Here is an 11,986-nt window from a genome sequence, read left to right on the forward strand (position 1 = left end):
AAGCCTACCTCGCTATCGAGCTCATTTCTTCTTCTTCTTTTTTTTTTTTTAAGTGTTAGCATTCACTTATTCATTATCCTTTTTAGTAACAGTAATTGTAATTAAATTTATTAATAGGGGTTATTGAAAAAAAAAATGAGAGTTCAAATATAATTGTTCTTCTATTAATTAAGTGCAAGAATTTCATTAGAACTGCAGTGATTTAGCATTTGATTATAATGGAGTTCACAAATGGAATGTGAGGTGAGAGAGAGGATTCTTAAGATTTTCCGAAGAAATGAATTTTTATAATTTGGTAGTTAATAAATAGAAAAAAAAGTAAATCTTGATTATTTAAACTAAAAATTTACAAATGTCAAGATTGGACAGATAAGGTAATTTTAACTCAAAGAGAGAATCCTAATTAATATGTAGGGGACACTTTGAAAATTAACCAGCTAATTTTTTAAAGAAAATTAAGACTTATGAACGAAATGCCATCATAGTTTGCCGTCGTGATTTTTTTCATAAGATTGCCCGAGGCCACACGGCTATCAAAAAATCTCATGACTAACTAACAATTAATGGGGGATAGAAATAGATTATACCACATACACATATAGCCAACATTAACGAAAACGACTCTTACCTTTTTACAGAATGATTTTTCTTTTTAAACAACAAAAAAAGTATGAAGTGAAGAGTAAGTAAAAAGCACATAAACAAAAGACAATTGAACACACACACACACACACGTTATCGTTTTTTCGTCCACAGTAGATATATATTTAGCAAATTTGCACAATGTAATGCATCTTTTTCTGAAGTTATTTTGTCGACATTGTATGTAATTAAGTTTCTGAATATCTAATAAACTAATAAATACACAAAATTCGCACCCACAATACCATTAAAAAATTCAATAATTTCACATTTATTTTCTAGGGGTGGAAAGCTACAAAATTAAGGCAAATTGAATGACAAAATTGCAACCATCAATTGATGATTCAACAACTCATGGGAGAAAGATCATTGGTTTTTGGAGGAGGAGCTGATTTATGAAAAACCCTACTGCCAAACAGCAAAAACCCTAAAGAATGGCCGGCAACAGCCGCAAGAAAAACACCGACATTAAACGACATGAGTGCAAGCATCACCAGATTGGCAAGTCCAACCCTGATTGTATGCATGAAAGTTTGAATGATTCCCGCTGCGACATTGCCCGTGCCCGTTTTGATCAGACGGCTATGAGACAGCCACTCAACAAGGATTCCCATTGCAAAGACAAAAACTAAGGCTAATGCATACATGCCGGTGCTCGTGCCGGGCCAACCTTTGAAGAGAACTAGGGCGTTTTTGCCCCAAAAAAAAGTCATGTGCATCATCATTTTGTGGCGGGGCATCGTCGGTGGCGGCGCCATGCCACCCATCTCATGTTTGTGAGTGTCGTTCATGGCGGACTGGAGGCTATATAATTAATTAGATACCAATTAAGATTGTGGAAATGAGTGAGAGGTTTTTGTTGATGATAAGGACTGAGGATTTTGGGGTTTTGTAGAGAAGTAAAATGATAGTACAAAGTTGTTTGTGTACGATGCACTAAGTAGTTTTGCGGAGTACAAAATACTAATTTCAGTTAATTAGTTCAACTCAAAGAAACCCTTTTATTAGTAGGCTTTAATTAGATTTATTTCACTATTTACTTGACAATATCCTAACTTTTATTTACCATATCTTACCTCGAATTTATTCGAATTTTAATGTTTATGGCTTTATGCACTAACGATTAAAACCCCCAAAAAAAATTAATAATAATAATAAAAAGAAAAATTGATTTGTAAACTTTGCGGTTAAAATAACCTCTCAAACGCACTTGATTCATTCAAATAATTCAAAACAATTGCTAGATTTAACTCTTGCAATTTCATTGTTTATGTCACTTTAAAATGATTCCTTGAAATCTAATTAAATGTAGTTGCATTCTGGAAAATAAACGTAAATATTTGTTTAGTTCTATATTTTAGTATTTATTTAGTCTATATTTATTAAAAATTATTTTCTTAGCATTTACAATAATACTCATGCAATAATCTTGGGCACATTAATGAAAAGAAAAAAGTCAATTTATCAAACTAACCCTTAAAAGTAAAATAATAACAAAAAAAATTTGCATTAGTTTTGATTTTACTTTTAGGATTAATATGATAAAATTACTTTAAGGATTAATTTGATAAAATTAACTTTTTTTTCTGCATTAATATTTCCAAAAGTGTTGTAAAGGTATTAATTATTATAAAAATAAAGAAAAAGTAAGGGTATGACTATGAGGCTATGTTTGGGAGAAAGGATTATGTGTAGGTTGAATTAATTTTGGGATTAATTATTTATCTTATGTTTGGCAAGCTCCACTTTGGATAAGAATATGGGACTAAATGTAAATTTAATCCTAAGATCATGGGATTAGTAATCCCAATTGAAACATGGGTTTAGTTAGGATTAACTTTTAAAAACAATTGTCTATTTAATTAATTATTACTTGAATATCTAATGTAGCATTTAATTTAATAATCACTATATTAAAATTAATCATGAAAATTAATAATACCAATAATTGGTTGCTTGTATATTATTTGCTAACTTTTTGATAAAATAAAATATATTTAAAATATCTAATAAAAATTAAATTAAATATTTAAATAATTTTTAATGTAATTTAATTTAACTAATTTATATTTTCTGTACACTCTCGAGTTATAAAATTAGAAATTGATAGTGTAGATAGCTGTGTAGTTACCATACAGTTTGAATTTTATAACATGAAGATTGTAGGATTGCTATGACTTATACTATACGGCTTAAATGGTACAATTGGCAGGTGGCATTATTTATTGATTTTATCGAAGTCATGAGAGTTGCTTGTCAATGAAATATGGTCCTTTCATTTTAAGCCTAAGAGAGTTATGAAGGACCCCACTTGAAGTTGCATTTTATAGTTGAATTGTCCATTTGGAGGACCAAAATTATCAGCCGCTTGTGCGTGATGATATTTTTTCCACGATCACATAATTCCTCACAAGGAAAAGGGCCAAAGAAGACCTGGGCTAAAGAAGACAACAAGAAAAGAAGAAAAAAAAAAAGTGAAGACAAAGAATACAGTAAATACGATTTTGTTTCCAACTTTCTTTTGGTCTATCTTTTTCTTCACACTTGTTTGATTTTTGTGGTCCAAAATCTCTAAAACCCATCATCACAAGTTGAAGAACTTGGCTGGAAATATCTTCATTTTAAACCTCATGATCTCAGTTTTTACTTGAGTGATAAAAATACGCCTGTAAATAGTATATAATGAGAATATATGTAAGAATTAAAAAAAAAATCTCGATCAAACACCCAAAAAATAAAATAAAATAATACTTCAAAACACAGTTAAGTTAAAGAATCCTCCTAATTCGAAATCTAATTTTGAAAATTAAGGCAAATGAGAACACCAGAACATTTTAGCTTTGGTGACTTGGAAAAGTAAAAGTCTTAGTGGTCCTGGTGTGGCTACAATTTCCAACTTGAAACACAACAAAAGCTTTCATCAATAACCAGCGTCTGGTATTGACAACAACATAGCACCCTTCACCGTTAAAGCTAGTTCATCGGTTGATTTTTTAAAGCAAGGACTCGAATAAAAGTGAATGTATCATCCTAATTTGCATTTAGTATTGATAGATGGAAATACGGTTGACCACACAAAAAGGAATCTGAAAAACCCACGAAGAAAAAAAGAACATAAGCAAAAGGCAATTGAAAAAATAACCAAATAAAATCCCTCTTGGAATCTCTTCCGCATTAACCATGTTTGCATCATATGCAATTAAATTTCTCAAATCCAGAAACTGAAAATCAATAAAAACTGCAAAATATTTCTCAATATTTCTCACCCACAATACCATTTCTTCATATTCAGTTTCTACAGATAGTTTCAGAGAGAAGAAAGAAAGAAAGAAATTAAGAGTTACAAGATAAACTACAAAGCCAAACTCAAGAACATACTTAACTCTTAGTAATCAGCTATTAATTATATCAACAACTCATGGGAGGAAGATCAGAGGTTTTTGGAGGGGGTGATGATTTATTAAAAACCCTGCTGCCAAAAATAAAGAATCCAAAAGTATGACCAGCAACAGCCACCAAAAACACACCTCCATTAAAGGACATAATAGCAAGCATCACCAAGAAAGCAAGCCCAACCCTGATTGCATGTAAAAGAGTCTGAATCAAACCAGCAGCCACATGATTTGCATCAGGCTTCATCAATTTGCAGTGAGAGAGCCACTCAACCAACACAGCCAACACAAACACAACAATCAAAGCTAAGGCATACATTCCTGAGCTTGTTCCAGGCCAGCCTGAGAAGAGAATTTCAGAGTTCTTGCCCCAGAAAAACGTCATGTGCATCATGTTGTGATGATGCATCATCGTCCCTGTGTTATTGGTGTTGTTCATTGACATGGGCGGTGACATGCTTCCATGATCATGATGCATGCCATCCATGGCTTTGCTAATGTTTGCTGATCTCTCTTGGGAGTCTTTTATTGAAAGTTTCTTTCTTTCTTTCTTTCTTTCGGTGCTTTGAGGTAATGAGAGACGGTAGGTTTCATATTTATTTCTGTTATAAGTATGACTGTTTCAGCGATTAATGAGAGATTGATAGTACATCGGGACTTGTAATTTTCTGTACTGCACAAAGCTAAATGGAGTTATGGCCACAATAACGTGCAATATTTGAAATAGACGGCCGCGTTTTATTAATTTTTATGGACATTGAGATACTCTAAATTCTTTTATATACATGTATAGAATTCATTAATAGAAGAGAGTATAGGGTTCGAAACTCAATCTTATGGATGAGGATGAAATTAAATTAATGTTTGGTTAATTGATACTAAAAATAAATAAAAGTAATTACATAGAGTTCAAGGCATCATTTGAAATTACCGTTGAAACGTTAAAAATAATTTATTTATTTTTTATTAAAAAAATGAGTAAATTTTTAAAGTTTGATATTATTATAAAGTTATTTATGTAAGTTGATGTTATTTTTTGAAGACAATAAGACATATATAAGCGTTTGGGTATCTTATATTGTTAGTATTAGATGCTATAATATAAATCATAACGGTAGAATATCATATTACCACAGTAATCCCAAACTGAGGCTAAATATTAATTTTTAATATATATGTAAACAATCGGGATTTACTATTTATTTTAAAATGTATATTGTCCATTGAGACAAATTTTGGTGCTTGCGTCTCTTTTTCTCAAGGAAAATTTATTTGAGGGTTGGATAAGAATTAAGAGAGTAATTGAATTATTTCTAAAAAAAAAGAGAGAGTAATTGAATTATAAATTTGTACTTTCTTAATGTACAAATTTGATAGTACAGACTAACCGTACTTATCTGATATTAGAGGTTGAAATTTTTTTGGTGAAATGTGAGGGGTTAAAATGTGTAGAATATAATATTTGAAAGATCAACGTTTAAAAAATAGTACTTGATATGTCAAATCTGTAGATGCAATAGTTTTAAGGGATTCAAAATGAGGAGTTAAAAAAAAAGAAAAAAAAAAGAGTCTCTCTTAACCTGAATTTAGCTAGAAAATGAAACGACACCAATTATTGATACGATTTTCACAAAACTAAATAGATGTTAAGATTATGATTAGCAAATGCAAAGATGCATTTTAGTCCTGTCTAATAGCAAAGTTTTCACATTCAATTGAGTGTAATACATATAACAACGGAAGCTTTCATTAATAAGTTGTGTGTGGTGTAGCCGTGTAGGCAACAAACACACAGCACCATTCACCATTAAATCTAATTTACTTAGTTGATTTCCCCCCCCCCCCCCCCCCCCCCCCCCACCAAAAAAAAAGGCTTGAATTACGCTTTCTGTCTTTTTTTTTTTTTTTGGGTTTATAGATATAATGAGTTCCATTATTGGTGCTATTGAAAAGTGGGAAAATAATCATAATTCTTATAACATTAATATTCCTTCTTTCAATATCGCAATTACGTCCTTCTCTTTATAGGTAAGGACATTTTTGAAATTACACCTTTTAAGATATTAGTTAAATTAATGTTTGTAATAGGGAAGTTTTATCCACCTCAGATCAGAAAATAGGCGCCAATCTCCTTTCATTTTCACACTAAATGGTGTATGTTGATTCTGATATGGGGAATTAACAATTTCGCAAAATGAAAACCCTCTTGCAATCTCAGGCCTATAGCCATGTTTGCACCATATGCAATCAAATTGCTGAAATCTAGTAAACTAATATTTTTTTTGGTTTTTGACTACGAGGTATCCTGGAGATGGCTTCAATTGTGGGAGGCACTTTTAAACCCGTACCACAATCCAGACTAGAAGTTCCCGCTCGAACCGAGAGGCACATATTCTCCCAACAAAGACGACTTCCCTGCGACTCGAACTGGGGAGCAAACACAGTCAAGCCACTTAAAGGGACTCCATTACCAGTGGAAACAACACTTTGTTGGTCTAGTAAACTAAATATTAATAAACTGAAATTTCTCCCCCAAAATACGGTTCTTCATAATCAATGTTTGGTTTTTTACAGAGTGTTTCAGAGAGAAGAAAGAAAGAAAGAGTTACAAGATAAACTACAAATTAAGCCCAATCCAAGAACATACTACAATAAATTATGTATGTCAACAACTCAATTAAGGAAGACCACAGGTTTTTGGAGGGGGTGATGATTTATTAAAAAACCTGCTACCAAAACTCGAGAACCCAAAAGTATGACCAGCAACAGCCACCAAAAACACACTGCATTAAAGGACATGATAGCAAGCATCACGAAGAAAGCAAGACCAACCCTGATTGCATGCAGAAGAGTCTGAATCAAACCAGCGGTTGCATGATTTGCACCAGGCTTCATCAATTTGCAATGAGAGAGCCGCTCAACCAACACAGCCAACACAAACACAAGTATCAAAGCTAACACATACATTCCTGGGCTTGTTCCAGGCCAGCCTGAGAAGAGAATTTCAGAATTCTTCCCCCAGAAAAACGTCATGTGCGTCATCGTGTTGTGATGGTGCATCATCGTCCCTCTGTTGTTGGGAGGTGGCATGCTCCCACGATCATGATGCATGCCATCCATGGCTTTGCTAATAATATTGCTTGCTCTCTCTTTGGGGTCCTTTTGCAAAAGATTGAAAGTTTCTTTCTTTCTTCCCTTTTTCTTTTTTGGCTCAAAGGTAATTGTAATTTTAAACAAAAATAGATGGCATTATTGTAATTTTGGTAGATATGGTGGTTCATTAATATTTTTATTTAAAATACAGAACGGTGTAATCATTTAAACTCACAAAAAATATATATATACTGATAATTTCACAATAATTTTTATTACCAAATTATCCATTATGACAATTATCATTAAGGACAGGGAAAAAAAATGAAAAAATCACCGTAGTTGTTAGGAAGTGAATGAAAATTTTGCATAAACTAAAAACAATTTTTTGCATCATGTGAATTTGATGATTCGAGGCTTTAAAAAAAAAAATAGAGTCCTTCACATGTATAATTAATAATTAAGTAAGTTGATTTGAAGTTTTGAACTCTATGGCAATTATAGCATTGGATGAAAAAGCAAGAAGAATTTTTTGCATCTTGCAAGTTGCAATTATAAACTTATAAATACTTTCATAAAGGCCAATGGATGAAAATGACATCGATAATTTCATTGTAAACCCATCTGTAATGTATTAGTAGTTTGTTGACTCAAAATTTTCAATTTATTGACAACCATGATAGTCTTTAATGTTAGCCAGGTTTGATCAGAGTTAAATTCCTTGTGCTATCATCATTCGACATTGTCTAAGACGGGGTGAGGAAAGTAAAAGGTGAAGAAAGAAGAAGAAGAATATTAAATTAATATCACGGTTATTTTTGGATTTTGGAGGGGTTATAAAATAATTTTTTATTTTTTAAATTTACGTTGCGGATGTGTTAAGAAAATAAATGTGAAAAGTATAATTTTGAGTTTAAATAGCCCTACTCTATATAGAATTCTATATGGAAAAATAGTCTCAATATCGATTTTTATAATATTAAAAAATTGTCGGCTTTTTAAATAGTTGGGATTTGGTTGTCTATTTTAGAAAAGATATAGGGGTTGTTTGTTCTTTCTCTAAAGTCTGAATCTTAATTATTTTCAAATATTTACAGTTTTTATTTTGTTTGATTTTTATCACTTATACCTGATTAAAAGATGCTTAGGTCTGAATGAAAAAAAAAAGGTTAAATATTCTTACTTTTATTTGACTACCAAAACATGTAAATGAATTTTTAATATTCTCTCTCATTAATACATCTATTAAATAATTTTTTCCTATTATATAAATTATCCTTTTATTATTATTTTTATTCATCCTCTTTTTTTTTTAATTATAGACATGTATTCAACAATTTTTTTTTTAATTTTAAACATAGTAGAACTTTGTATGAGTGTGTTTTGTAATAGATCCATCTCTTTGTGTTTATATTTACTATTTTTATAATATATTTTGAATTTTATTTAATAAATTAATTTTAATTCAAATGATTAAACATTTCTTGATTGACTTATGTAATTAACAAGAACAAATATCATTATAATATACTAAAAACAATATTATAGGTATCATTATTAATGTAAAGAAATACATATGTTAGATATATGTTTTTATTTTTCATGCTTTATTAACATAAACATTATCAAACTTTTTTACTAATCAAATAATTTATTTATAATGTGTAATGTGTTTAACCAATAAATATAAGTATTGTTAATATTCATGAGGTTATATATGTCAAAATATTATACTTTGGATTTTTTTTTCTAATAAACAAACAACTTAACATTTATATTCAAATATTGGAAAAAATATATATATATCATTCAGATATATATATTCAAACCTATCTAAACTCTAGTCAAATTCAAATCCATTCAAATTTCAAATAAAAAACAAATGCTCCCATATTCTCTTTTTCTCAATGAAAAATTATTTGAGGGTCAAATAAGAATTGAGAGAAAATTTGGATTATAGTTGTACTTTAATAATGCACATCTTTTTCATTGATGTACAAATTTGATACTGCAGAATAAATATCCTTATCTGATAATGTAGGTAGAAGTTGTTGTTGTTGTAAGGGGTTAAAAATGATATTTGAAAGATCGATATCTAAAGAATACTACATAGAATGTCAAATTAACTATAGGTACGATAATTTTGAAAGATTAAAAATGAGATTTTTTTAAATGTAAAAGTAAAGAGTGTCTTATCCGAATTTAGTTATGAAAATGAAACTTCATAAATTTTTTGTACGATTTTTCCTTAAAATAAATGAATGTATATAAATATGGGAACTGAATCACTATTTTAAGAATGAAAAGGCCTTTTTTTTTGGTAGTTTGAAAAATTAATAAGTTCATAACTATTTGGTTTTTAAAAATCAATTGTTTTTAGTTTGGTTTCGTTCGAGTTCTAAAAAAAAGGGACAAAAGCTCAAACAAACTAATTAAAAAAATGTCGAAAAATCAAACCGATCGATTTAGATTACTTAGGTTCAATTTTCAATCATGTCGATTCGAAATTTTCTAAACCAAACTGAAAAATACCCATAAAATTTATTCACTTTGATATTTCTTTTTCTGATTTAAGCATTTCAGGCTTGAGGCACAAATGGGCTTTCGGACCGTTAAGACCCAAACTTCCTACCAATGGATTTTCATTTCGGCCTACTTTTTCAAGTATGAGGTGTTAGTGGCCTCATTGAAAGGGCTATAATCGATTTGTAATTAATTAGGAAAAGGAAATTTATTTGCTTATATAATATAAAATATAACCATTTAGATTAATATTTTTATGCTCACGTAAAATTTAGGATGGTAATGTCCAAAGCTCTTTATATGAATGCCATTCCTTCGATACATAGACACAAGGACCACTTCAATGTGGTTCAAAAGTTAATCACTGCATACACACCAGAATATTGATATTACAGACTTAACATTTATTTAGCAATTCAGAGGAGGAAGATCTGATAAATCCTGGTAAGGTTCAATCTTAAGATTATTCCTAAAAACCTGACTCCCAAAAATCAAGAAACCAACTGAATATCCAGCAACTGCAGCAAGCAACACACCAATATTAAACGACATGACAGCAAGCATCACCAAATAGGCCAGTCCAATCCTGAAGGCATACATGAGAGTCTGCAAAATCCCTGAAGCGACATTGCTTATGCCAGACTTGATCAATTTCGCATGCGAGATCCACTCCACTGTCAGTGAGATCATGAACACAAAGATTAAAGCTAATATGTAGCAACTGAAGCTCTCGCCTGGCCATCCTGGGAATAGAATCTCAGTATTTGTGCCCCAGAAAAATGTTATATGACCCATCATCATCTTTTCTTTCTATGTCTTTTGCCGCAGCAAGCTAAAATGGAAAGCAACGCGAAGGAGGATATATAATAGTAGTACAATTATAGGAGAATATGGATGTTTTTATTTTTAATGCAAGTGATGATATATAGTACTTAACACTTGGAAGTTGTACTACCTTATGTTCCACTTCGTGAAATGTAATGGTACTTTAGAAATATCAATCAGGCACATAATAGTCGACTGTGATTAGTCAATTGGCTCTCATTTTATTATCTTTTTGGCATTCATTTTAAAAATAGGACCGAAATTCAGAATATTTGTTCATTACCATGCAACTCCACTATGATAAAGAGGAAAATGACGCATTATGGGCAGAGTGGTGGGGTTACCATGTTGGTGTACTGCTTTTCAAAATGAGTATTTGTAGTACAAATCAAATTTTTAGCTCACTTTGCCCAAATTTCATTTGGAGGCCTTTGATTCATTGATCAAACTGTAACTCTGTAAGTCGTTTAAAGATGAATATGCGGGTCTGCAGCAATAATATGCTGTTGCCGCATCTAACTAGAACATTTGGAAAATAGGTGAAAAAATTATTAGTTTTTCAATCTCTAGTGTCTCTTAAAGCAACATACTTCAATTTAAAATAAATATGTCATTTAAATATTTATATTTAGATCCATTCAAACTTAAAAGAAATTCAAACACATTCAGATGTTTTAGAGCTAAGGTGATATAATAAGAGAGTGAATGACATTGTGGTGCTATAGAAATTAAAATGGAAGGCCTAACTATTAAGGAAAAGTTTATGCGTGTTTAGTAAATCACCGCTAACCATTAAATAAAAGTTATTTATTAGATTTAGAGTTTATTTTTCAGTAAACAATTGTGGGAAAGGCTTTGGCAGCTCAACTGCGAAAGAGCTCAAACAAAGGAGCCTTTTAGAGTAGTGGCTACTAGCTAAGAGTAGGGCACATTCTTAAGAGATTGTACTCAATTTAGGAGATTTTAGTTTGTGTTATATCAACTTCTCTTCTTTGTCAAGGAATGACTTTTCTAGTGGTTTGATATAGAGAAAGGAAAATGGAGTAACACAGAAAATTCTTTGCTTCTCCATGAAACAGATATCTAGACAAGTGGGTCATAACTAATTAGAAATTTGTAATTTTGAATAGGGAAAAAGTCATCCCTAGGGTTCCATGCAACAACCTATTTCATCCTTATTTTTTAAACAATAGCCCAAAACATCCTTCCGTTAACTCACCGTTAGTTGAATGTCGTTTGTTAATAATTCATTAAGCGTAAAAATGAATTTTCCATCAAAGAGAAAATTAGAAAAATAAATAAAAGTTGACATATAACTAAAAATAATTTTATCTAATCCCACTAAATAAGAAATACCAAAAAAGATGAAAAACTTCTATTGCAAGTAATTCTTTTTTCACTTCTTTCTATTTTTGCGGCATGAAAGCTATATAAACTTTAGATCTAAGCACTAAAAATATCACAATTTTCTCATTCATAGAAATATACTCTCTAATTGTACTGTAAAATGA

General features: G+C 30.7%; 4 protein-coding genes across 4 annotated transcripts; all 4 read right to left on the bottom strand.

Annotated features, from left to right (window-relative positions):
- Positions 1-862: 862 nt before the first annotated feature.
- Positions 863-1,545, bottom strand: LOC102619442 (copper transporter 1). Its single transcript, XM_006488357.4, has one exon. The coding sequence runs from the start codon at positions 1,431-1,433 to the stop codon at positions 987-989; it is 447 nt and encodes a 148-aa protein (XP_006488420.1). The 5' UTR covers positions 1,434-1,545; the 3' UTR covers positions 863-986.
- A 2,325-nt stretch (positions 1,546-3,870) lies between these two features.
- LOC102619752 (copper transporter 1-like) lies at positions 3,871-4,718 on the bottom strand. Its single transcript, XM_006488358.4, has one exon. It carries the CDS (start codon positions 4,519-4,521, stop codon positions 4,051-4,053), a length of 471 nt encoding a protein of 156 aa, XP_006488421.1. The 5' UTR covers positions 4,522-4,718; the 3' UTR covers positions 3,871-4,050.
- A 1,675-nt stretch (positions 4,719-6,393) lies between these two features.
- On the bottom strand, positions 6,394-7,067 carry LOC107178346 (copper transporter 1-like). Its single transcript, XM_052432817.1, has 2 exons — positions 6,761-7,067; positions 6,394-6,461 (listed from the first exon to the last, which is right to left on the bottom strand). Exons 1-2 carry the CDS (start codon positions 7,065-7,067, stop codon positions 6,394-6,396), a joined length of 375 nt encoding a protein of 124 aa, XP_052288777.1.
- A 2,991-nt stretch (positions 7,068-10,058) lies between these two features.
- Positions 10,059-10,445, bottom strand: LOC107178347 (copper transporter 1). Its single transcript, XM_015533319.1, has one exon. It carries the CDS (start codon positions 10,443-10,445, stop codon positions 10,059-10,061), a length of 387 nt encoding a protein of 128 aa, XP_015388805.1.
- Between the last annotated feature and the right edge of the window lie 1,541 nt (positions 10,446-11,986).

This window comes from Citrus sinensis, chromosome 8 (assembly GCF_022201045.2).
Source record: "Citrus sinensis cultivar Valencia sweet orange chromosome 8, DVS_A1.0, whole genome shotgun sequence".
In the NCBI taxonomy this organism is placed as follows: Eukaryota; Viridiplantae; Streptophyta; class Magnoliopsida; order Sapindales; family Rutaceae; genus Citrus; species Citrus sinensis.

Excerpts from the sequence above, each read along its gene's own strand:
- LOC102619442 (XM_006488357.4), bottom strand. The coding sequence starts at position 1,433 with ATGAACGACACTCACAAACATGAGATGGGTGGCATGGCGCCGCCACCG.
- LOC102619752 (XM_006488358.4), bottom strand. The coding sequence starts at position 4,521 with ATGGATGGCATGCATCATGATCATGGAAGCATGTCACCGCCCATGTCA.
- LOC107178346 (XM_052432817.1), bottom strand. The coding sequence starts at position 7,067 with ATGACGTTTTTCTGGGGGAAGAATTCTGAAATTCTCTTCTCAGGCTGG. Across the intron at positions 6,462-6,760 it reads TTCTCGAGTTTTGGTAGCAG|TTCGAGTCGCAGGGAAGTCG; the intron begins GTTTTTTAATAA and ends TTTGCTCCCCAG.
- LOC107178347 (XM_015533319.1), bottom strand. The coding sequence starts at position 10,445 with ATGGGTCATATAACATTTTTCTGGGGCACAAATACTGAGATTCTATTC.